This window comes from Anabas testudineus, chromosome 3 (genome assembly GCF_900324465.2).
Source record: "Anabas testudineus chromosome 3, fAnaTes1.2, whole genome shotgun sequence".
NCBI lineage: Eukaryota > Metazoa > Chordata > Actinopteri > Anabantiformes > Anabantidae > Anabas > Anabas testudineus.
The window spans coordinates 12,640,365-12,665,946 of NC_046612.1; the positions used below are offsets into that span (position 1 = coordinate 12,640,365).

General features: G+C 39.9%; 2 protein-coding genes across 15 annotated transcripts in view; one reads left to right on the top strand and one right to left on the bottom strand.

Annotated features, from left to right (window-relative positions):
- The window catches only part of baz2ba (bromodomain adjacent to zinc finger domain, 2Ba), a 63,776-nt gene extending 59,493 nt beyond the window's left edge, over positions 1-4,283 (bottom strand). For 9 of the 14 annotated variants that reach the window (XM_026378449.1, XM_026378447.1, XM_026378444.1 and 6 more), the window contains exon 1: positions 3,988-4,282. The gene's annotated coding sequence lies outside the window, so the exon portion shown is untranslated. Of the gene's footprint in view, positions 1-3,987 lie in introns of all 14 variants that reach the window. The other 5 variants (XM_026378450.1, XM_026378453.1, XM_026378448.1 and 2 more) reach the window with 2 other exon arrangements.
- An 11,371-nt stretch (positions 4,284-15,654) lies between these two features.
- Positions 15,655-25,531, top strand: march7 (membrane-associated ring finger (C3HC4) 7). The gene is made up of 11 exons (XM_026378334.1): positions 15,655-15,785; positions 17,685-17,892; positions 19,063-19,209; positions 19,371-19,542; positions 20,260-20,445; positions 20,537-21,734; positions 22,228-22,397; positions 22,505-22,608; positions 24,193-24,297; positions 24,598-24,646; positions 24,829-25,531. The coding sequence occupies exons 2-11, from the start codon at positions 17,716-17,718 to the stop codon at positions 24,918-24,920; spliced, it is 2,400 nt and encodes a 799-aa protein (XP_026234119.1). The 5' UTR covers positions 15,655-15,785; positions 17,685-17,715; the 3' UTR covers positions 24,921-25,531.
- Positions 25,532-25,582: the final 51 nt, after the last annotated feature.

A 25,582-nucleotide genomic window follows, 5' to 3' on the forward strand; every position in this document is an offset into this window, starting at 1 on the left:
GCACAAAACAATACAGGCCAAGACAGACTCACAGCAGCACTGGTTTGATTATAAAACAATAAAAGAATTATCAATCTAATATCTAGAAGCGTTCAGGGCTTTTGCTAAAATGTGGCTTCTTATCCAAAGACTGTTAGCCCTTATAGGAACAATGTCGACTTCACAAGCATCACTTTAAGTCCTTAGTTACCTAATTTGTTGTTATTCTTTTCTGTGTGCGTATTCACGAGCAAGTACGTTCATATGTACAAAGAAAACTGATGGGAAGACATGAAAAAACATGATCAAGACTTGATTTCTGACATTAGCTCTTGAATCATTTGGTTAACACAGAGCAGACCTCTACTTCCTCTCTAAATTTCACAGCTCTGTGTCAGCGCTAACATGCAGAGATTTGACAGGGCTCCCAGATGGCCATTATTATTGTTTGTTAGTCCGATTAATCTCCATGTAAATATAAAAAACAGATAAGTTTCATTTTTCTTTCATTATATTATTTGGCTGTTTGTGCCAGTATTGACACCAGTGTGGATATTAGAGTGATCTTACTAAATACTAAAGTTTGAAAGTTTCTGCCACACAGCTGTCACAAGTGAAAGGTTTGTTGAAAATGAGCACCAGTCAATCATCACACACTTTTTAGAAATAAAACAAAAGCGCTAGCCTTCATTCAAAACAGGCTGGCGGTTGTGACATATAACTGAAATAACGCAAAATTACAAATGCACACTTATGCACCATCGGATGAATGAGTCACATGCCACACCTACAAGACATCATTTTGATACAACTTCCTGTAAAATATCTTAACGAAAGCGGTGCTTTACACTTATGACGACTTAATCGATACACCACACACACACACCTTATAACACACACACTTCTCGTTTTCAGGAGAACATAAACCATGGGTTACTTCCAAAACAAAAAGATAGTCCCATATTCAACAGTAAAGGATTATAAAGACTACAGCTTTGTGTGCACATGGGATTGTCTTCTCAAAAGCTGTCCAAGTTCTGTCAGATTCAGCACCCCCAGACACAGAGCTCATGAACTTAATTTCACCTAATCAGCTTAGTCAATAGCAGCCGTTTGCTGTGACTTTGGTAGACATGCAAATAGGGCTTAACTATGTCTATCCTTAATTCCTGAATGTTCAAGTCAAGCAGAAGTCCTCCTTTATCTCTTCAAAAACAACAGTCCCAATTTGAGAGAGAGAGAAAGAGGAGGAAGCTAAGGAGGAAGGGAGAGAGAGAGAGAGAGAGAGAGATTTTTTTCTTGGCCTGGCAAGGAGAGACATCTCTGATTTGAGTGTGCTTGAGGTAGCACAGTGTGCTTTCATTTCAAACCAACATGGCAAACAAACTATGACAGATTTGTTCCCCTTTTTTCACTTTTGCTCTTGCTCACTCTCTCTCTCTCTCTCTCTCTGTCTCAAAATTATGGGAAAACACACTGCACAAATGTATTAGTACTTGCAGTTGGTTTGTGCGTTCAACTGCAGCACTCGCGCATATACACTTGCGAGCGCAAGCACAAATACGCACACTCAAACAAATCTGCACAAAATGACACTAACAATAGACAGTTGTAACAGTGGTAGGAAACTGGGAGACACTGTTCCGTTTCAATTCACTGATACCACTAATGGCTTCTTAGCAGCTCCATGAAATCAAGCAGCTGTCATGTAGATGCATCAGCAGCGAGAGGAGGGAGAGCCATCCCCATAAGGGCAGAGGCACCGCGCCTTCATGTTTGGCTAAACATCTGCTCCTCTGCACTCCAGCTTTGCAGCAATAAACGGGCAAACAAAAGAGGTGGGAGGTGAAATGATCAGATTTTCCATTTCAAAGCATTTGTTTGGTTTGTTTTCTTCTCCCTCTCACCACCACCACCACCACCCCCCCCCCCCCCACCTTCGCCCCATTTCTTAAACTGCTTATAGGACATAAGGAAAAAAAGTGAGATCAAGTTTTAACTGTAAAGGGGGGGAGAGCGAATGCATGAGCTACAATAACACCTATTGTAAGATGGAGGACAGAAATTAAATAAAGTCACCATTTTCTAGTCACTGGATAATTTCTGAGAAGCATCTCCTGTCTAAACTGTTGCAGACCAGTATTATAGCTCAGTAGCTCAGCCAGGGATGATTCAAACTGTGTGTGTGTGTGTGTGTGTGTGTGTGTGTGAGAGAGATGAGAGATGCATGTGTAAGTGCATGTTTTAAACATGTCATTCTGGCAGTTTGCTTCAACTTGTATTTAAATAACAACAACAGTACACCAGTTTAGCAATAGCACTGTCCCAGAGCAATAAACAGGCCACCTTTCACCGCCCAATAATTAATTTATTATCCTAACAACTTTGTCATTTAAATTCTGTCTAATCACTCTTGTTTGGCAGTGACATCCAGCTACATTTTGACAGTTCTTCCCATAATAGGATTCTTTGTAATGAAATGTAATATCCTTTCCTTCGTTTCTCCCTTCCCTCCTCCCTCCTTCCTTCATTCATTCATGTTCAGTTGCAACGACAAACATAAAACAGCGCTGAGTAAACACATTGAACACCACATTTGCTTAAATATAGCGATAATACGTTTGTGCAATTTCGATTGTGCAAAAAAAAAAAAAAAAAAAAAGAAGAAAGAAACACCCCATGTCCAGGTGTCTGTCCAGAAAACCACCATCCTGACACTGCCTCACTTTCTATTTGCGTTTTGCTTTTTTTAGAGCACACAACCCAAAGTGCTCCTCTTTAGAGATAAAACCGACTTCAAATCATCGCTGACAATCTACAAACCACATTTAGTTTCTTTCTAAACACGTCGAGATCCTGCGCGTCGCTTTTTTTCCTCCCAACAAGTCTAAAACTTTGGTAAAACTTGCAACACACACACAAAAAAAACGTGGATCCATTTCCTTTTAAAGTGTGTTTGTCAGAAAGAGAGAGATGGTGAAGTGGGGGGGGGGGGGGGGTAGCGGTTCTTGGAGAGAGAGAGAGAGAGAGAGTGTGTGTGTGTGTGTGTGTGTGTGTGTGTGTGTGTGTGTGGTGGGGGGGGGGGGGGCGAATTTAAAATAACCAAGATGGCGAGAGGCTTGTTGTTTTGGAAGGGCCAGAAAAAAAATGGAGGATATTGTAATGTACACAAAGGGATAAATTTCAACAAGTCGGCCGAGCGGCGGTGAGCTCGGCTGCGCGCTGCTCGGTTTGAGGAAGCGACCAGCGGCAGCAGCTCCCCGACAGGCTGGCCGGAGAAATGACTAGCGAGACGAAAAGCTCCCACTCGGAGCCGAAAGAAAGCAAAACGAAATGTTCAAGTTAATCGAAGGGGATATTTATGTTTGTCGCTAATTGTTTTATTTCCGCGTCGAGGAGGAATGGAGGAGGAGGAGGAGGAGGGGGGAGGAGGACTGTGAAGCTGGATGGATGTTAGCGGACGGACAGCGAGGACCGACGGTCGTAGTCAGCCCCCACGAACATGCAGCACGTCCGACACACACACACACAAAAAAAATCCAAACGTGCGATAAAAAGCAAACGAGACAACAACACAAGTCCTGTAAAAGTTAAAATACGTCAACGATTAAACAAGTTATCAAAATACAACAGCCCGAGAGCGAGAGAGAGAGAGAAAACAAAAAAAAAACAAAAAAGGGGAGAGAGAGGGACACAAAGACGGTTCCCACTGTCAGGTCACCGCGAACAAGACCGAGCAGGGAAAAACACATTTCACAGGAAAAAACTTTACGGATTTCCACTCGTGTGCGACCGTCGACGTGCGTGGGAACACACCGGCACACGGAATAAGACCCGCAACACGAAAACTAGAAGCTAGAAAGGCAGTTTTAGACAAGCAGGAGGTGTATTAAATAATAATACTAATAGTGATAATAATAATAAAAGCGAAGAAACTAGAAGCGCAGCCAGATCTACGCAGCTCGTCGCTCGCTCAGTGATGAAGGGGGAGAAAAATAAAACACTTACCTTCTGTTAGTTTCGACACTTTACTTATTTCCAGCGTGGGTTTTTTAGTTCACCTAACACTTCGGCTCGGTCTTCTTTCTTCTTGTCGCCTCTGTTTTGTTTTTTTTTTTGTTTTTTTCCTTGCTCGGTTTTGGTTATGAAAGAGGTCGGGGACGAATGATAAAGACGGGAATTGGGCAGTAATTGAGTCTCGGTGTGTGAGTGTGTGTGTGTGTGTTAGTTACTAACAGCAGATTGAAGGAGACTCTTCTCAAGGTTTATTCAGCTCCACTTCAAGGAACCGACCTGACGTCAGCTCACTACTGCCACACAAAGAAAACTTATTATTTGTGCAGCGGCCGTAGTAAAAAAAAAAAAAAAAAAAGAAACCAAGGATACAGTTATTGAGCGTTATTACTTTAAATGCGACATTGGCATTGGCAGACACGTTGCGGAAACTTTATTTATCGTGTTGTCAGAGGTGTGTTTATAGTGGCGAGAGTTAACAAATAATACATAAACAGGCTGCATCTGAAACGTTTAGGTTTTTTCCCAGAAAAGCCCCCAAACTTAAATTTAACTTTCACCCCCCTTTTATTTTTTCATTCATTATCACAATGTTGATTGTGCTTTGAATAAGAGCTTTAAAAGATGGATTAAAGTGTGGGATTTTATTATTAGTCATATTCGCTGTTTGACTCATTATTCAGTTTTAAAAAAAAAACAAAAGCACAATTTAAAGTTTCTTAAGTGTGAAGCTTTAATGTTTTTGTTTGTCAGTCATGTCTGATTACTTACTTTAGAGCAGTTTACTGAAAAAATTGCTCCACATATTAAATAAAGATTTTTTTTATGTTAACATAAGAACTTAACCGATAAAACTGTTGTCCACTACTTATGAATTTGACGATTAGATTTGAATTTGATGATGATAATGTTGGATTAAAGTGAAATTATCAGTGAATAAATTATTTTTTTTGTCAAATTGTTGTTTTTTGTCGACTGTTGATCAGAGACCAGGTCCATGTCTATCTATCTATCTATCTATCTATCTATCTGTCTGTCTATCTATCTATCTATCTATCTATCTATCTATCTATCCATCTGTCTGTCTGTCTACCTGTCTATCTATCTATTATCTACCTATCTGTGCATCATCGAATAAGTGTCAGTGTCAGTTCTCAACACTGACTCGCCAGACACGGACCAAATTTCTCAGAAGATACATGATCAAACAAATACAAATCAGTTTCACACAGGCTCTAAATTAGATGGCATTTGCCAAACAAAACCCAAAATGGGACAGATCTACCTCAGGATAGGATCAATACATTGTCTGGCAAAGACAGCCATCTGTGCCTAATTGTATGCTTTACCTCCTCTTCTGAACACACAATAAGCAACAGGCTGAACGCAGGCCCTCTGACCCAGACTGGGTTTCCAGACGGGGGAAGATTATTTCATTCAACTGGAAAACAACAAGGGGGTGGAGTGGAGGGATGGTGGTGGGGCGATTTTTTTTTTTTTTTTTTTTCAGATGGAGTGGGCAACTGTTCTTATATGCCCCACCCTGATGAGGATGAGGATGGGTCACAGAGCCAGAGCCAACTGGTGCGTTTCTCTGCATGTCACATTGCCACTGGTTGTATCCATTTTAACAGGTATTATATGGGATTAACAAACTGTTCACTGTTAGTTTATAGACACCTCATAAATCACACACAATGAACTCATTGTTAGCAGCATGATGGAGTGTTAGTTTACAGGCACATTCATATTAATGTTTCATAAACATTATAAATGACCATAAATGCATCTTGTTTCTCTCTCTCACGCTCTCTCTCCCTCTCTCTCTCTCTCTCTCTCCTCACACTCTTGGCTGTGCTGTTATGTCACAACATCCAAAAGTGTTAAACTGATGTTTTAGATGTTATTGCAACAATTGCAGAAGTATAACTCAGTCATTTCTATTTATTATTTTATATATATATATATATATATATATATATATATATATATACCACCTAAGAAAAGGTGGTGGGTGGGAGTGAGGCTCTGATAAAACATTCATGATTACCCGAGTTTAGAGGATGGACACAGAACCCCTTATTCAGCTTGTGGTGTGCAGTTAAAGCCATTTTATAAGCTTGCTCTTCATGTTCTTTGGTCATTGATTTTTCTCTCTGCCCCTTTCCATTACCTGTTGAGATGGGGGGTTTTGCTCTTCTTCACACACACACACACACACATACACAAACGCACATACACACATACACACACACTTACACACACACACGCACAAAATCCTCTCTATCTGTCTCTCTAGCCACTGGCACCCTGGTGTATTTCTCCATCTTCTCCGCCTCTCGTAGCAGGAATGACAGGCCATGAGGAATGACAGTGGGTCTGTTTGTCATACAGTAGCAGCAAGAAGCAAGGATTTTTAATTGCACTGGAGAATCTTCATTAAAGACAGCACATGGGGGCGGGATTGGGGGAGAGGGCTGCATGGGGTGGTGTAGGGGGGGCCCTCTGAGCATCGTCATTAGGAGAAGGCACTAGCATCATAGAAGGGTGGGCCCTCTTTGCATGCACACTGAGAATGCCTGCCTTACCTCGGTCATTTGTAACATAATAAGTGCCAGCACAATGACTGCAATGCGAGAAAGCACACCACAGGGAAGAGAAGGGGGAAGGGAGAGAGCATGTCTGTCTAAAAGAAGGACTTTTTTGTCTTGATTAGAAAGTATAATGAGGCACTAAAGAAACAGGAAAAAAAAAAGATCTCTCCTGAGACTGATGGAAAACAAATTAATCCGGTGATTTGGATTTAATTATTATTTTTCTATTAGTCCACCATGCAAAGACAGGGACAGCCGTCAGAAGCGGAGGAGCTGTGCTTGCATTTATTGATTTTTGCCGAGACACATTCAGGGAATACAGATTCATCTGCTCTCCTCCCCACACAATCCACTATGTGGGATTCCATTAACACACAAGAAGCTTCCAGCAACTCTGAGATGTTTAATTTGAACACCATAAATGGAGCTTAAAATAGTGTTCACACACAAGAAAAGCGGCCTAAGGATGTCTTTTTATGCAATTGAATTAGGCCTCACTTATTTTTGTGTCCTACATAATAAGTATAAAATAAACACCTAATAAATTAAATTAAGACAATGTTCTGTCGTATAGAATGAGTCAAGCGCTATTGTTCCTCCCTGCTGCAGACATCTTACACTGTTAAATAATAGTTTAGTTTAATTTAATCTTTTGTTTTGGATTCATGTAAGCACCCTGCAACCAGACTGGAATTGTTCCTCCTTTCCATGTAGTATCTTCTCGTTTTAGCATCCTTTCAAGACATCAGTAGTCTTGAACACAATGCCTTGTGAGATGTAATGATTTGCAAAGTCAATGATTTGACCTGCCTGTGTGATTAAAGCACGAGGGACCAATTTGAGGCTGCTATATGTAGAATATTGGTGTGCCTCAAGTAACACTCATACTCTCTGACTGACATAAAATTCAGTAATTATGCCAGATGAACGCTGTTATTGATTGGTTTTCTACTATCTCTAACTGAAGGTTTGCAATAAATGTAATGGCTTCAAGTGGGTAGGCCCAGTCAGATATGCTGAAAGCTGAGCTATACCTAATGTCATATGGGATTCTATTTGACAGTGAAATATGCATTACTCCTTGACATTTAACCCCCAGAGACATCAGAAGAAGCAGGTTAGTAAGTCCTTTTGTGACACAACTGTATTTAGCCATCCCAAAGTCACCCTCATGATTCCCTGCCAGCTTATAAAACACCCCAAATTAACTAGATAAAAAAGTTATTCGGGAGAACGGCCAAATGATGTTTTCCATAAAAGGTTGAGGAGTAAACCCCTGCACTGTCTAAATGAGTGCACTTGGAGGGTGTTTATTGTGGTGAACGTAACTGAGCAGAACCCTCTGTGGCATGATGTAATACACAGAAGGGAGAAATCATCATAATAGCAGAGTAGTAGAGTGAATCATTCGTTGATGAGGTACATTCACACTGTCATTCAATGAGGAGATGCAGTCTGTGTGCACATGTTGTCAGTGTGTGACCGATGGAGAGAGAGAGAGAGAGAGAGAGAATTAGTATGTTCCTTTTCTGGGAATAAGGAGTCATTTGTGCCAGGAAAGTGGAGAAACAAGTCCCAGCCCTACAGTGATGCATCTCTCCATAAAGAATGAGATCACAAACAAGTGTCACTCCAACCTGAGCAAAGCCCAATGACCTTGAATCAAATAAAAACACATCTTTACCCACATCAGTGCGTTCACGCACCACATAGAATGTCAGCAGATTTTCCATTTGCTAAATCTGCACTTAAGTGCAGGGATTTAGCTAAGGTAATCAACCTAGTATTTTCCTTCAAGTCCATATGAATATCACCCTGGAGGAACCCTGCTGTTAAACACAGTCGACTACAGTTAACTGTGCACTTATTTTTATAATTTAATCAACTTAAAGTGGAATGAAATTTCCCCCACTTGTAGGGCTGGTGCTGACAAAAAAGAAAGAAAGAGAAACTGTTGCACACACAGAATTACTTACATTCTGTGACTACGGTTTCTCTTATTCTGCATTTTGTGGCAGATGATGCTGAGGGGATTTTTCAAGGGAAATGACTTTCACACTTGAAGGAATTTCAAGCTTCAGTGCATTACTTTATCATGGTTTACTCATAACTAGCTTAGATTTCTGTCCACTGCAGCTCACATAAATATTTGACACAGGGGAATACTTTGATAGATAAGTGACCGTTGTACTTTTTGCATTATCATAACTGAGGTTTTGTGAGTTTCAGCTCTCTTCTCTGTCCCACATAGAAAGCATGATGTTAGTTATCGCTGTAGTGCAGTTGCAACACCATTTGTTGTGTCAACAAAGTTTATTTATATCTATTATACATAGAAATAGTAACATTACCTTAGTAAAGCATGGTGATTACCTGGAAAATAAGAAATCTATTGTAATTCAATGGAAAACACTTGTACCCACTAGTGATTTGTAATGCAAAGCTACCTTTCACGAGATTCCACTCAAATGCTAATCCACTAGGCTCTCAGCTCATGTTGACAGACACATCATCTTCGAAATCAGCCACTGATGATTTAGCAGTGTTCAGTTTCTGCAGACAGAACATTTTCTTTTTGTATTCAAGTAGTGACTTGACAAGTTTGATTTGACACAGAGCTCACAAAACTTTGGATGAAAGGATGATTATGTGACCATGGAGTTGTTGTAAACCAGTAAGTTCACTGTTGTCATGTGAGTCATGCTGAAACTGGAATTTTTAAAATTATTATTGTGAAATATATCAGTTCCCTATCCAGTGAAGACATCAATGTTCAGGAAAACAGAAACTTTTTAATGAGGACATCATATGCCAAAAACATGTTTGGAAGAGGAAATAAAAGTACAGTAAGTGATTGTGCGTATGGATTAATAATTTTACAACATAAAAAAAAAACAATTAGATTAAACTGTGCATCTGAGAGTTGAGTTTGATAGAAGAAGAGTAACAAAGCTCACATAGAACCATATCGTAACTACAGCATGATACTCAGCAGAACTGAAATCATTACTGATTTGTTTCATGTATAACCGAAGAGCTGCCAGCTTTCAACACCCACACATAACCACATATGAAACATATATTACCTAAGAGAAAGTACCCATGTGTTGATACAGATGCCATAAAACTAATCGCAGCATCTGTTTGAACGCGTATTTGAACACATATTTGTGTGCAAGGTGAATTTGGCTTTGGTTTGTCCTCTATAGTGCGTTGATTTCCAGACATAGAAGCAAAGCTAGAAAAGACAGTGTAGCAAAAAAACTCCAAAGAAAAGTAACATATTGCATCAAAATGCTACCTATGGTCTAATTATAGACCTTAAAGCATCATTTAAATGCAGAAAAATGTCAATGCATATCATGTGAGCTATTTTCAGACAGAGTACGTCTAGGCCATGAAAAATCCATCTACTGAACAAGTGTTCATTTTCATTTTAGAGGTGTGTGTTTGAACTGCATGTTAAGAGCTATTATAAAATGTATGAAAATAGACCCCCCCACCCCCACCCTCACCCTCCACCCCAGTAGTTGTCGTCAGTGTTTGTGGGCATCAGACTAAACGTGAATTCTCCAGTTTTTCTGCACATAGTAGTGGTGAGAAGAAGGTGTGTTCTGTATCATAATTTATTGTTTGATATGAAAAATTGGAGATTCATCAAACCAAGATGTTAGTAAAAGCTTTCTGAACAAATTTATTGTTGAGCAATTTTCAAAATCCAAATGTCTACAATCGAAAGCAAAACATAATTACCAAATGCCTGGAAGTGAAATGAAAAATATGAATCTCTTATTTTGTTAAAAATTAATTATCACAATAAGATCTAATCAGAAATGCCTTACGGGCTTACTATTTAAATCCCTTAGCTCAAAGATGCTAGATTTTTGGTAATTTCTCTATAACGCAATCTTCTCATTTCTCACACTCTTGATTTTTCTGCCTCAAAGTCTCCTGGAGAGTGTTTTAGGTTGCTTCACTTCAAGATCCCAAAAAGGTGTGTGTTTAAAGATAGACCTAGAATAAACCCAAACCCCTTCAGCTGTTGATATTTTGCAACTCCAAACATGAACAGTAAGATAACCAGGAATAATTTAGAAAATGTATAGACGTTATTAGTCACAATCACAAAATCAGGGAATGCATCTGTAGTGACCCATCAGGCGGGAACCTCCTAGATCCTGGTGGGAGTGTATTCTTTCTAAAAGGCTGTGCTCTGCGAAATTCAGCAACCACACTTGCTGTATAAAATCCGTGAGAAAAAAAACATACATTATGTTCCCTGGGTGTATAAAGTGACAAAAATCTGGAATCGTGAAGTCATAGGGTGCTAACATCTGTCAGTGAACCAGTCACACCTGCATGTTTGAAAGTTTCATTATGAACAAAGTATGATGGTGTCAAAAAGAACATCACAACGTCTTGTGTAACTCAAATGCAGGTTGTGTACGCAATAATCATAATGACTAATTTAAAGTGTTGCTGTGCCAATTTATTCTTCAGACTTACTACAAGTAAAATTTAAATTAACACACGCTAACTCCCTGAGGCAAATTATACAATTCAAAAATTACAAATGTGTGTATTTCTATTAATGTGACATTGTTAATTGAATAATGAACAGTCTCTATTAATTTATTTGATTGGCAAAATAAATTATTCAACATACGTGTTTGCGTTGAACTAGAATGTTAATACAGCTGGGCAGGACTGGTGATTAGTTACTGAACAGCAATAAATAAAGCATCAAGGTTTAGTAGCGGTAAATAAACATCTTGTTTACTCTGTGGCCTGTGCAAAAAAACAGCAGCAAATATATGCATGTATGAAATAGAAATGTGTCAATTAAATTAAGTCTATAAAGATACAGAGAAGTTAATAAATACTTTATCCTTAATGAATTAAAAGAAACTAAACAATAGAGTCAGGTGGGCCTGTGGGGGTGGTCTTACGACAGTTTTAGGACTAACGAAAACAGGCCCTGTGTTAATTAATACTGGCAGGCCAGTGTTCCTCCTGGCGATGTGCAGGCAGAAATTCTGGCCTGCCCTCAGTGACGCCTGGTCAAAAATAGGGCACCACACAGCACAGTAATGATCATAATGGTGACATCATCTTTGCCTTCAATGTGCTCTCCCCTCAGTGCTCTTCTGAACAAAGAGCAGCAGGCATGCAGGGAGGGAGGCAGATGTCACTTTGTGTCTGGGGAACATTAAGACCAACAAATGTTCTTTGAATCCTCGGAAAAGCCTTTTAGTGAATGTGTGGACTAAAACATTGCTCTGCTAAAAGTCACTAATTGAAAAACGTGATCCTTCCCCGTCGCAAATTAGGTGCATGAGTTTTTGTTTGGTCTGCGACATGATGAATTTAAATAAAACATTTTACAGGATTTTTGTTCACTGCAACAGAGAAAGCCTACAGGGAGAGAGGAACATCTGAAAATAGCTCACGAGCATTTAGATGGTGCCCCTGGAACATGTGACCTAAAGTGTTAACACATGCGGCCTTGATTTTTCACAATTGCTACCGATCCATTCGGATGTTATGTCTTCAGTGCTGCTTTTCAAAGCATACTGATACACAGCCTAACATCATCAAGTGGACGAAGACTTTGCCATTATAAAAATGTAAATATTAATAAGTTGTGATAACCAGCAACAGAAATTTAAACAAACTGAACCTTAAAAAGGGGTTTCTGAAAGCAACACAACACTGATAATTCCCTGAAGACAACAACGCTCAATATGTTCTCAGTACGTTCACTTAACTCTGTTTGTTTCAATTCATCTTCTGTTTGATTGCAGAAAATTAATGGAACCTTAGCCTGGATGCTCCTTTCTGGAGGTTTCTCAGAAGCTATGGACTCTTGCTCTTTGTGCTCTTTAAGGCACTGAGCTTGTATTGTAGTTCTCCTATAAACCGGCCTTTGTGGTATTCATGCGTCTCCACAATCAGAGAGAGGGAGGAAGAGAGACAGAGGGAGGGAGACAAGGAGCAAGAGGAAACAGATTCTCAAGACCTGGACAAGCCGTGGGAAAAGAGGGGTCTTGTAGAGGAAAAGCAGAAATGTCTCAGGACATTCCTTTGTGATTACACAGGGCTGGACAAATCCAGACATTCTTGCAGTTATTCTGTGTCTTAAGGCTCGAGTTAAAGTCAATTTTGTGAGTAGAGGGTAAACATCAACACCTCTGCATTCCTACAGACACTGGTATGAAACTTTACAATATATTTCACATTGTTATGCTTAGGTTTTTTAGTGGTGTTTGGATGTATAAAAATAGGGGGATGCTTAATACATTTCCAATAATAATGCATTTATACACTAGGATGCTGAAAATAAACTGCAGCAAACTAAACATCTGCTCAGAGAGACAGGTAAATATCAGTTAATCGATCAATCATACCCCTGTACATAAATAAGTAAATTCAAGAGGAGAGCACTGTGTACACATCTCAGGTTACATGCTCATGATCTGAGCTGAAGGAGTTCGCTGCCCCAAGTGGAAAAAGCATGTTTCTCTCTTGTCACAGCGAACATGAATGAGAAACGGCTCCGAGGAATGCTCCATTATCATCCTATCAGCAGCACTGGGGGAGGAGAACTGGTAGTCTCTCTTCACGTAGCAGTGTGCAAAATCTTAGGGTTGGGGGGGGGGGGGGGGGGGGGCATTGCCCTGCAGACCCGCAACTGGGTTGAGAAGCCTCCTCCCCAACTCACCAGACCTTGCACTTTCTAATTTGTCTAGGTCATGCGTCCTTTTTGTCAGCAATTAATCTGCAGCACCACACTCCTATATTTATCCCTTCTCCTTCACCTCTTGTTCTGTTAGCCTTGGGTAGATTTACACTTGGTTTGATCACTGTTCACTGTTGTATACATGCGACTAACAATGGATCACTGGGTCTTTTCAGTGCTACACTTTACCAAGTGTGATGAGTATCTTGTTGACCTTCACATTATTATGCATCTGATGTGCAACAGTGCTCTCCGCTCCAATCTGACCTTCCTGGACCCACTCACACTTAACATAAATTCAGCGTGTTACAGCTTCAGATGCTAAATTAATTTTAGTCAGTAGAAAAATACAATAACATCTATAATATCTGCAACAGGGAAACATAATGAATGAAAAGAATATTTATACTCATCTTTGATCAATGCTACCTGAGTTCTATTATTTAGATGTGAGTTAAAGTATGCAAATCATATGAGTGCCCTAATCCTGGATTTACTGTGATGATGGGATCAAATGTAATCTAATTAAACCTGATGAAATTGGCTTTAATTGCCTCCCTGCCTAAACAAACACCAAGTTCTGGCATGCAAATAATAGTGCGGCTAAACTGTCTCTTTTAAAGATGTGGGGGAGAAAAGTGTGAACTACAGCGCCCCTTAGTGGTTATTCATTTACCCTGGCTTTCATAATGACGTCAGCCCCTAACAATACTGTGTCTAAATGGTGTGTACCTCTGCTGCAGATGACCCAGATACTGATATCTACCTGTCTATGCATCATTATCTTACAGCATGTGTAGTATGTGAGATTAAGGTTCTCTCTGCCTAAACTATCAGTGTTTACTCCAAATTCCAAATAGAGGATTTCTCACCGACCTCATTGTAGGGCCAGTGACTGCAGACAGTTTTGGGTGTGAAATTAAATTAAATTGTGAGAGAATATAACCAAATAAAACCCACATTTAGTGTTTTATTTACCCAGGATTAGAGATACCCATTTATCAATTATCAGATGAGTTTTCTACGCTCCTGACTCCCAGAGGAAAATATTTGTTATGCATTTGACATTTGCTGAGGACTGCTGAAAAACATGTAAGCATTTTATCACTATTAATCTTGACTGGTATTTACTTGTTTATAAAAGCTTTAATAAAATTTGCAGAAATTTCTGTTAGGGCTTTTTTTTTTTTGTCTGGAAATGTCAGAATGCAGTGATGTGTGTTAGATTCATCACATGCCCCAGTTTAGTTAAAATCCAGTGAGTGGTGCAGATGAGCTCTTGTACATAAGATAGATTCTTGGAGGTTGAGTGATGCTGTAACTGGGCAATGTTAGAATCGCATTTCAAGTATTTAAGTATCATTTTATTTGGATTGTTTTGCTTTGTTTTGATTTAATTGAGATTCAAAAGTCATAAAATTAACACAGTTTTTCTTTATCAAGCTCTAGGATCACTGGCTAATTATTCTGGACAATTAATATAATCATTGTTTATATCATTATTTCTGTCATCATTGTTTACTGCTCTGCATTCCCCTTGAGACTATAATTTTGCTATTATTTTGGTTGGTGCGATTAAAATGGAGCAGTATACTTTTTATACATGAGTTAAAACTAACCGTTAAGTGGTGAAATTCATTCAATCCACAGAAGAACTATATGTCCAGTTACCCACCTGCCAAGAACTGTGCCAATAAGAATTAAAGCAGTTTTAAAGGCACAGGGTGGTCACATCAAATATTGATTTGATTTAGTTTAATTCAGGTTATGGATTTCTGAATGAGCTTAATGGGCTTAGGTCCAGTGTCATAAGAGTCCAGAGGGCCTATGGGCCGGAACATCTTAAGTCACTGTTCACATTTCTTTGAAAGAGCTCATTAAAAGACATCCTATCGTGTCCTACGAAAACACAGAAAGGTGCAAAAGGCCCCAAAATGATGAACTATGACAAAGTGGCAAAATGTCTACAGACACTGTGGGGAGAACAGGTGCAAAACAAAATAGAAAAAATGGGTGCCCTTCACCCTGTAATAGCTCATTTTGTCAACATCCATGACTGTGTATGTGACATTTTGACAAAATAGCATATCCACACTTGCCTCGGGTGTATTGGAGTGGCAGGTTTGAGTTTTTTGATAGATCTACAAACATCAAAATGTAGTTGATTTTCTTCTCTCGGCCTCACGAGGGAGTTGTTTAACTTGGTCTGGAAATGTGTGCGGTGACAAAATTGGAGTAATCTTATCCTGGCTGTGCCTCCCCTCCTCGGGGTGCATTGATTTGGTTCATGATGTGGATTTATCCCCGGAGCACGTTCAGCAGAATGAAGCAGCTGGAAGCACTCCTGCTCTAGGCCACGCCCAGCGGAAGTCAGCTGACCGTCGGTGTCAACAGGAGTCAAACAACACACAGACGCCATCGTCCCTGCTGCACCTCAGCAAGAAAGACTGGACTCGGAGGTGAGGATAAATGCTGACATCGCATTGTGTTGTGAAGGTAGCGAAGGGGATTTGTCTCCAACAAATGCCAGTCCACATTTGGCCTGACGTTACTGAGTGAAGCCAGATTTCAGGTCGCTAACGCCTGCTAACGTTAGCTTACAGCTGGCGTTCCCCTTGTTGTCAGCTCTACTAACTCTCCCGTCCACGAAGGTGGTCACTATGTAACGACAGCTAGCTAATTAATATGAAAGACTCAAAGAGGTTGTTCTTTATTAGCTAATTTCCGTTAACGTTATTTTGTAGCTAGCCCAACGCCGACGTTGCTAAACATTTGTGGCATACGAAATGTGCAGCGTAACGTCAAAACAACCGTGACGTAAAGTTAAAGGCAGGAAGCGTTTACGGAAATAACGCCGATGCTAACTTCTTCAGGTTAACTAAAACCACTGTGGTCAGCTAGTTAACCTAGTTAGTTAGCTAACGTCAGGTAAGCTCTCTGCCTTTTGGTGTCAAGGAGACTGTTCGTAGATCATCACTCTTTTTAAAAAATCTCAAGTAGATGACGAAGCAGTGAAGGTAACGTTGACGAAAACACCAGGCCAAGTTGGTAAAGTCGGCGATTAAACTGCCTCAGCTGAAGCTTGCTATTTACTTAAGGTTACTTATGGTCACCATTTGAATCCATCCCAACTATCTAAGTTGACTTGTCAGATCTGAAACACAGCGCACTATGACAATCGCATTGCTTTAGAGTCCGCATCTTTTGTGTGCTTGTACAAGTAGGACAAAGGTGTCACACATCTGAAATTTAGTTTTATACCTTTAACTATTTGTTAAACATGTCTTGGAGGTGAAAACACTTTTTCTGCATATATATTAAAAGTATTAGATCTTAACTTTCTTCAGCTATTAACATTAGTGTTAGTTGATCACAGAAACACAAGTCATATGCAGAACTTGTTCTTTTCCTGCATTAATCATTAATAAAATGGGATCTAATCATGACTAAGGTTACAAATATCAACGTACTCAATATTTATAAGCCAATAAAACCTTTAATATCTTTGTTGAACATGCCCGTTAAACAGACAGTGGTGGTAGAAAAAGTAATGGCAACAGCGTTTTAATAACTGGTTTAACCAACCTCAAGCAAGAGCTTTCTGTAGCAGTAGATTAGACCTGCACAATATCCAGCTTAGAAATATTATTTTTGCTTATTTGTGACTTTGGTGAAGATCAGGTCATATTTCATATCCACTTTATACAGAAAACCAGGAAATTGCAAACAGTGCTGTTACTTTTTCTTGCAACTGTATCCACACATGTCCATGTCTCCAAATCAGTACCAGGATGTAACTCAAACTTAAACAGGTCTTTTCAGATACACTTTTATATTTTGCTTTCAGCTGACACAAAACTTAGCATTCAAAGTTAGAATATATAATGTTAGTATTTTCATAACTGTTAGAGAGTTTCTTGGTCATTAGAAGCTTAGCACAGTGCTGCGGTTTGCTGCTTGGTGGTGTCATATTCATGTAACAGAGTTCATGGTCCTAAAGATAGCCACTGCGACTTTGACACCAACTTCAGGAAGTGTTTTGGCAAGGTTTAGTGTTTACAGGCACACTGTCACGTGTGCTCCATCAACAAATCAGACATGCTTGCACACCACCCTACCAAGCCTTATTACACAACAGAAAGCCGGTTGCAGGGCTGTTTTAACACTGCGCCTAGACAGCATAAAAGTCTGTGCTGCAAGGTGCAGGCTTCATGTCCTGTCTTGTCATTGGGTGGAGAGTCACAGATGCAGTTGTTAAGTTCCTGATAGCACAACTGGACTATGTAGTAACATTAGACCTCAGTCTCAGATGATGTTGCATTCTAATATTCTGTTGTAATAAATTTTGGATTTTTCAGCGTCATCTTACGAGGTTCAAGGCAATCCGCGATGGACTCCAGGTCTCGCAGACTTCCTTTTTGTCTACCTAGCTCAAGGTCATCTTACACACCCAATCCAGCAATCTCCTCCTCATCATTAGGATCCAGTTCAATGTACAGTCGGGAGACAGTTCTGAATAATGACTGTTTCCCAAGGGCATCATCAGCGTACAAGGCAGACACACAGGTAGGCTGACAGCACCGTCTTCAAGAAGTAGCTTAAAAACTAACTAAAAACTAATTGTACACAATATACCTCCTCATCTTTGAATTCAAATGGACTACACCAATCATTTAGTTTACTGTTATAGTTTTTGTTGGTTGTTTGTATGGTTTTAATTTAACATAAGTTTCGTAGATCTATTTCTGCTGTGATATGCAGTGGTAGTGTAGGGGGACAGTATGACCTGGAATATTGTTAGTTTAAGGTGGAGTAGCAGTTAAACAACAACAGGTGCCCTCTAAGGGCTTTGCCATCTTTCCATATCTGTGTTCCTATTGTACTTGGGGCTTTAGTTGTGTGTCTTTGTCGTGTATTCCATAGAGAAGGCATTCAAGAAAGCTATTTTGATACAGTTTCCCTTAGGAGCATGGTACAGTAGCTAACTATGTGTATCAGTGGTGCAACACTGGACACTTTAGAGATCTTTTTATAGAGCAACCTAGATTCCTTTGCACGTGTGTATTTCGGTCATGCTTCTCATCAAGGCACCCAGTCAAAAGATTGTGTTACTTTAGGTCTGCACCATGTCTGGTCTTTTCCTGCTCTTTCCAGAGTCAAGTCAGGTGCATAGATCAAACAAACTATTCATCTTCTATTTGTTTATTTGCTGTGGGTATACTGAGATGAGAGCTAATTAAAGCTATCCTCTTATTATAGAATGAGTTCATAGACAATAGAGGTTTTCTTACATGTCACATGAATACTTACTGATAATAAGAAACTGAAAAGAACAGAATTGCAGAATTGTCTCCTATCAGTAAAATTTCTGCAGTTGCAGATCGGTAAATATCCTATGTGGAGTTTTACCACACTTTTTTTTCTGATGTGCTTCTTCATTAAAACAGTTCCTAAGCCAGCTTTTTGAGTATGGTAACGCATTTTTTTAAAATAAAAACAGTGGCAGATTAATTTACAATTTCATTTGATTTGTTGCAGAGCTACTCAGCTTGCATTTCTTTTTTTATGGCCTTTTCTGTGTAGTGGTAAGGTGTTGTCATGCAGAATTTGCTTCACATGCATGTTTGATCATCAGTATAATTTTTTTTTCTTCCACTTCTAAAGCGCAAAAAACGTAAGTTGTTTTTTTTTTATGTTTGTAGTACATGTTTGCTAACTAACATGTTTCTTTTGAAGAGTTCCCGTCTCCTGAGTTCATCCAGAGACTACAGCACCTCTGACAGTCTCTCCAGCAGGTGGAAGTTGCCCTCTTCTCTGACATCCTCCAGCAGGTCTTATGATCACTCATGGACTGAATCCTCTCTCAGCAGCAGGAACAAACTGGTACTGAAGTTGTACTGTGTCATTTGCTTGTAGCAGGTAGAATGAAGCCTGTTCAGTTGTATTTTCCTACAATATAAGACAGGTTAGGATAGAGGATGATAGATGAAGGATTTTATTGAAATATAATATAATTTATTTCATGTCTGCCTTTATTTTCCCAGACTGATTCCGATGGGAGACTGGGGATGCGCTCAGGTCTATTGAGCACCAGTGATGATGGTGATTCTAAAAGGGCCAAACTGTCATATAGTAACAGAGGACTGTACTCAGGAACTACCGGCACCTCAGTTACAGGATCCACATATTCCAACAATGGTCTTAGCAGTGGTAGAGGTACATAACACTATACTTTGAAAGGTCATGAGAATTATTGCCCAAAGGGACAGTGTGTATACTATTGTTCTGATGTGGGAAGGAAATGCAAATATCTGACATAATTCACACTGCACTGCCAATTTTTTTATTTTTTTATTTTTTTGCTTGCTTATTAGTACTAGTGGATAATGTAGGTCAAATGCTTGAAAATATTAATATATTGAACAGCTACGATGTTTACAGTAAAGAAAAGAGAAAACACTGGGTATTTAGTGGTCATCTGGGAATACTACTGTGATTGGAAATACATTATTGATCCTACAGAGTTGAAGCAGCACAGACACAGCTTAAAGCTTTAGAAAAAAACTAATCTGGAAATGTATGAATAAGATCACATATTTAAGAAAATATATATTTGTATAATATATTTCACTTGTGTAAGTCTGGTCATGCCATGGAACTATAAGTCAGGTGTAAATAATTGCCATACAGACAAAATAGTGAATCTGTATTGTGGTATATGTACAGAATATGCAAACACTTACCTTGACTAGTCAAATTAGTGGACATGATTTGAATAAGAACTAAACTTGTACGAACCACAATCCATGTGGAAACATAGGTAATTAAAATTGCCACATATTAAAAAAAAATCTAAATTGTGCACTAAAGTAAAATGTATTTATCTACATTTTATTGTACTGATTTGGAAAATGAACCTTTTCTACTCAACAGGTACACTTGAAAAACGAAATGACACATTTGATTCATCATGGAGCTCATACCGTTTACTCTCACGGCCATCATCTTCCTCCTCCAAACCTCTGCTGTCCAGGAGAGAGCAGGAGACAAAGAATGAGCCCAGTCTCTCAACTCTGGGAGAAAGAAGAATCCGGAGTCCTGGACTTGTTTCCTCGTTGTGTAGGAAATTTTTATTGTGTAAACACAAATTCACAGATACAACTTGTAGTAGCCAGTCTTACACAAACTGCTCTTCTGTTCCCCATTTCAGATCAGACAGACAGGGTGACCTCTACATATGCACAGGGAGCTCGCCCTAAAGATACTGCCCACTCTTCCTCCTCCACTGCTAGAGAAAGCACGTTAAATCAGCACCTCTCATCCTCCACCTCCCACAGATCATCTTCTCTGGTGCGTGACTTTGGCACCAGAACCACATCCCGTTTTTTGAACAGCTCGTCCACACGCCGTTCACCTCAGGAACAAATGGGAAACCCTGAACCCTCAGATATCACCTCCGCTTACTCATCCCACAGCCGCTGGTACACCACACCCCCGGCCAGACAAGAACCCACGCTCCCTCCACGACCAGCCCCTGAAGGTAGAGAGCCTGAAAGCCGTAGCTCCACAAGACGCCTTTTTTCTCGTCTTTTTTCACGGTGCTCCAGTCAGGAATCTTCCAGTGGATCTTCCAGTGTTCGCTCCCTTGATGATGACTGTCCGTCAACTAGTGGCGAGTCTGTGGATAGTGACGAAGGAGCCAGAATGCCTAATGCGAACTGTGACGCTGGAGGATCTGAAGCAACCTTGGGTAGTCTCAGAAATCGTAGGGCAGACCTCGCCCCTATCAAGGAAAACAATGACGGCTACCATGGTGACCTGGCTCGGCCCAGAATGGAGAGGTCTTGGAGAGAGTCTAACATCAGCAGTAGTACACCTAGTAACACCAGCAGTCGAGGCGGAGGCGGCAGCAGCAGCTCCTCCTGGCTTTCCTCCTCCCTCCGTGGCCGCTGCCCTCCCCTTCTCTCTCGCCTCAGGAGACATGCTAGGGACGAGAGCACACACACAGCAGCTGCAGGCTTAGAAGAAAGCTACAGTCGTCCACGGCATCTACTGAGAAGGTGGGATGACCTTGAACATAAAGCCTCACAGGATGATGATGATGATGATGATGACGACGACGACGACGATGATGATGAGGAGGAGGATGGAGATGACGACGAAGAAGAAGAAGGAGCAGTTGGTTTAGAGGCCTACGGAGCAAATCGTCCTGCTAGTCTTGAGGATGACGCATTACCTGACCTCGAAGATGCATCTGTCAATTTGTCAGCACGGCGCAGAGTGGCGGTATATGAAAACATTTCAGTTTCTTTGGGTCCACAGAGCAGTGTAGAGAGCCAGCGTGACGTCCAGAAGGACAAGTCCATTTCCAGTAGGGATCAAGAGAAGCTGCGCAAGATCAAGGAGAGGTAATGGTTTTGATCTCTTACACAAGAAGTTCCATGTTGTCCTCTTAGTCTTTAAATAATAACCAAAAAGTAAACGTGTAAATGTGAAGGGCTTTCTTGCCGTAAAATAGCAGTTTGTTTACCACTGTATCAACAAAGGTTGATACTGTGGTGAACAGGATGTGTTAAACATAGCTTAGCATGCTGTCATCCCAGTACGAGGGGCCCTCCAAAACGCAAAGATTTATTTACATGGTGTATTCTGGTGCCTGACATCCCTGGCAGCTGCTGCTTCCAGCTCAGCTGACTATATCACTAAATAGTGGAAACTTTATGTACCCCAATCAAATCTATTTCCTTTTTCAAGAAGTAACAATGTTAACATTGTTAATAAATGCCGTTGAATGCAATAATTAACTGTAGTAAAACTTAAAGTTTTTATGCAGTAAATGAAAGGTACTGTAAACAGTTGATATAATTTCTTTTATTTATACATATATATATTTTGCGGTAGACTACTTTTGGAAGATTCTGATGAGGAAGAAGGAGACTTGTGCCGAATCTGCCAGATGGGGCAGGAGCAGGAATCCAACCCCTTGATTCAGCCTTGCCGTTGTACAGGAAGTCTGCAATATGTCCACCAAGAATGCATCAAGAGGTGGCTGCGTTCTAAAATTGGCTCAGGTACATCTAGACCTCTGATGGGGCTGCAGCTTTCACCAGTACCACGTCTCTTAATCAAAGTAAAATTTGATTTATTTATATATATTTTTTTACTTTTTTCCACTAAGGTACAAACCTTGAGGCCATCACAACTTGTGAACTCTGCAAGGAGAAGCTGCGCTTGAACATCGACAACTTCGACATTCAGGAGTTATATAGGACACATGTGCAAGTGAGTCATTTCACTTTTCTTGTCAAGGAAACAGAATTTGAACATATACAGTTCTCAGAATATATTCAAATAACACAACAAGTCACATTTACTGAACTTTGAACCCAGGCAGCAGTTGCAGGATGCACATATGTCTCTTTAATTTCACCAGTGGAAGTTTGAAATTCATTCAGCTGTATCACAGATGCCTTAGTGGCCCCCATCACAGGTAGTCTTCACTCAGTAGTCACTCCGTTTTTGAGGACAGCCTGCTGTAAGCAGATTTATGCATGTGCTATATTTGTTTCATTTTTTCAAAGATGGATTTAACTGTACTCCTTGTATCCATCCCTTAACTTGTGCTTCTCGAAAACCTTTTTTCTGGGTTGGTTAACTGGTTTATTTCTTTTTACTTCATGGGGTAGCTTGTAGTAGGGATACTGAGTCACCAGTAATTGAACTTTTCAGACAGGTGTATTTATGCCACAATCCATGAAATACATTCACTACACTCGTAATCTAACTAATTGTGTGATGTCTTAGACCAGTTGGCTGCACCAGTGATGATGTAGGTGAGTTACTTTAAAGGGGCAGATTACTTAATGTATTACTTTGTAAAGATCTGTTGTAAGAGTGTTTTTAGTTGTCAAAAAAGCCAACATCAAATACTTTGACTTTGACCATGATTCAGTGTTTTAATACAGGTTTGACCAATCCTGGTCCTCAAGGGACACAGTCCTGCTTGTTTTCTAACAGTCCCTGATTACCTGGATAAGGTGTGATCCAGTCAGAAGCTGCAAGTGCAAAGATCGTTTGGAAAACAAGCAGGAAAGTGCCCCTGTTTTATAAAAAAAACAAAAGGTAAAACTTCCAGGGCAGGTGAATACTTTTATAGGCATGCTAGATATGGGTACATGTACTTCTTATCTTATCAATACTCCTTATCTGTCCAGTACTTAAGCCGTGTTCCTCCTGGCTCTTTATTACTGTGTAAGAAAAATAATAAATGTAAAAATTTGCTATTAGCCTGATGAGCCTGCTGTGGTCAAAACATATCAGAGTTGGAGAACGACCAAAGTGGTTGAAAATGGTGCTTTTATGTAAATGTAACTTATTGATCAGATACTTTTGATAAATTGCTCTTGCTTTTATTGCACTCACAGTAATAAACAAATGTTGTTGACACGAGCGAGTACATAACTTGGCCCACTCAGCGCAGTTTCCCTCCTCTGTGTGCATGTATGCAGGGGACTCTGAGCTGCCAGCTTAATTCCCTGTTTCTTCAAGTGCTGATAAAACAAATAATCTTAAGAATTTAGCCTGAATATACACAAAGTATTGGTAGCCATCCCCATGAGTGAAAATGAAAGGAAAAATCTGAACACAGTGAATGGCGAAGCTTCTGAGAGGCGTGTCAGTGTTATGCTGTGATGTTGGCTGTAACCAGACCCCACTGAATATTTACAGTATAATATACCGAAACACCAACTGTGACGTCTTACAGGAACGTGAATACCATGTTCATGTTTCCCCCTCATGAATCAATCTGTATGTATTGTTTAAGAAGTGAGCTGTGTGCTGAAGGGTTCTTTTCTTGCTCTCCAGTCAGAATATGATGAATTCATCAGCAGTGGTCTCTATCTGGTGGTGCTGCTGCATTTCTGTGAGCAGAGGTTCTCTGACGTACTGGGAGCTGTCGACGCAGCTGGAGTGAGTGTGCACACCCACACACACACACACACACACACACACACACACACCCACAGATGCTTAGTAAAATCACACATAACACTAATTTAGCCCTGCAGCTGAGTGGATTAAAATAGTCTGTTCTGAAATAACCAAGCCATTAGTGTGGTATTGTTGAGTTACATTACAGTGTCCAGGTGTTGTCTACACAGTAAATACTTTATACATGGGTTTCTTACTGAACTATGCTCAGCATTGATTTACACACTGTTGAAAATGTTTAAATCTTGAATAGAGACGATTCTCCCCTTTCTCACCCAGTTATTCAACCTGGTGAGAATTCTTCATGAACACATGGACAGTCTTGAAAGTATGTGGCTCAGTCTTTTTCTCCTGCTTCTGTATTTGTTGAACGGCAGTCCTGATTTGTGCAAGCAAGCTTTCATCTGGAATTTCCACGTTCAAATGGCTTTTCTGTGCATTGCTGTACACTGTAGCTCACCCACTTTTGTTTTCATTGACTGGAAATGTGTTAATGTCTCTGTATTGCAGTTCCCCACGGCGAAGGAGACGAGGAGGTCCGAGACAACAGGCCGTCGATTGAGTTTTCTGACCTGGATGACGATCTCGAAGAGGAGTACTAATTGTGTGAAAGCAGTGAAATGAGGGAATGAAGTTGCAGCGCTACTCCATGCTATGTGGTAGCTCCCAGTTTTCACACATGCTTTGACATCATCACGTTCATGCAAAGTGCATCCGCAGTGAGAAATACCAAGTGCACAGAACATGTCTTGCCTTTGATGCAGATGGCTTTTGCAGATATGCAAACTTGAAATGAACTAGTGCGTAAAATGTTTTAGTTGACACCACTGTATTTCTGTTTCTGAGAGTGCACTTTATCCAATTATAATTACTTAAAAATGCAAGTCTTTTTTTAACTGTTATACCACAAGTGCTTTAATGTTGAATAAGGCACAACAATGATCAGTGTGATTTGTACTTAAGTTGTGATGGCATGTGAAGACAAAAAAAAAAAACCTTTGAGAGAGAATATAAAAAAGTGGCAGTCACTTCTTTTGTCTGTTTTCCTCTTTTCCCAATGAGAAGTTTAAAAAAGAAAAAAAACAAAACAAAAAGGGATCTTATTCCACCGATACATTTTCTTCACCTTTGTTTCACTGTTTGAAATGCTTTGTCTGTACAATTCTAGTTTCATGCTTTTAATTTTTTGGGAATAAAGATAGAATGCAAAGCGCTTTCTGTTAAGTCTCTTTATTTACTATTAACTATTGATGCTACAGGCAAA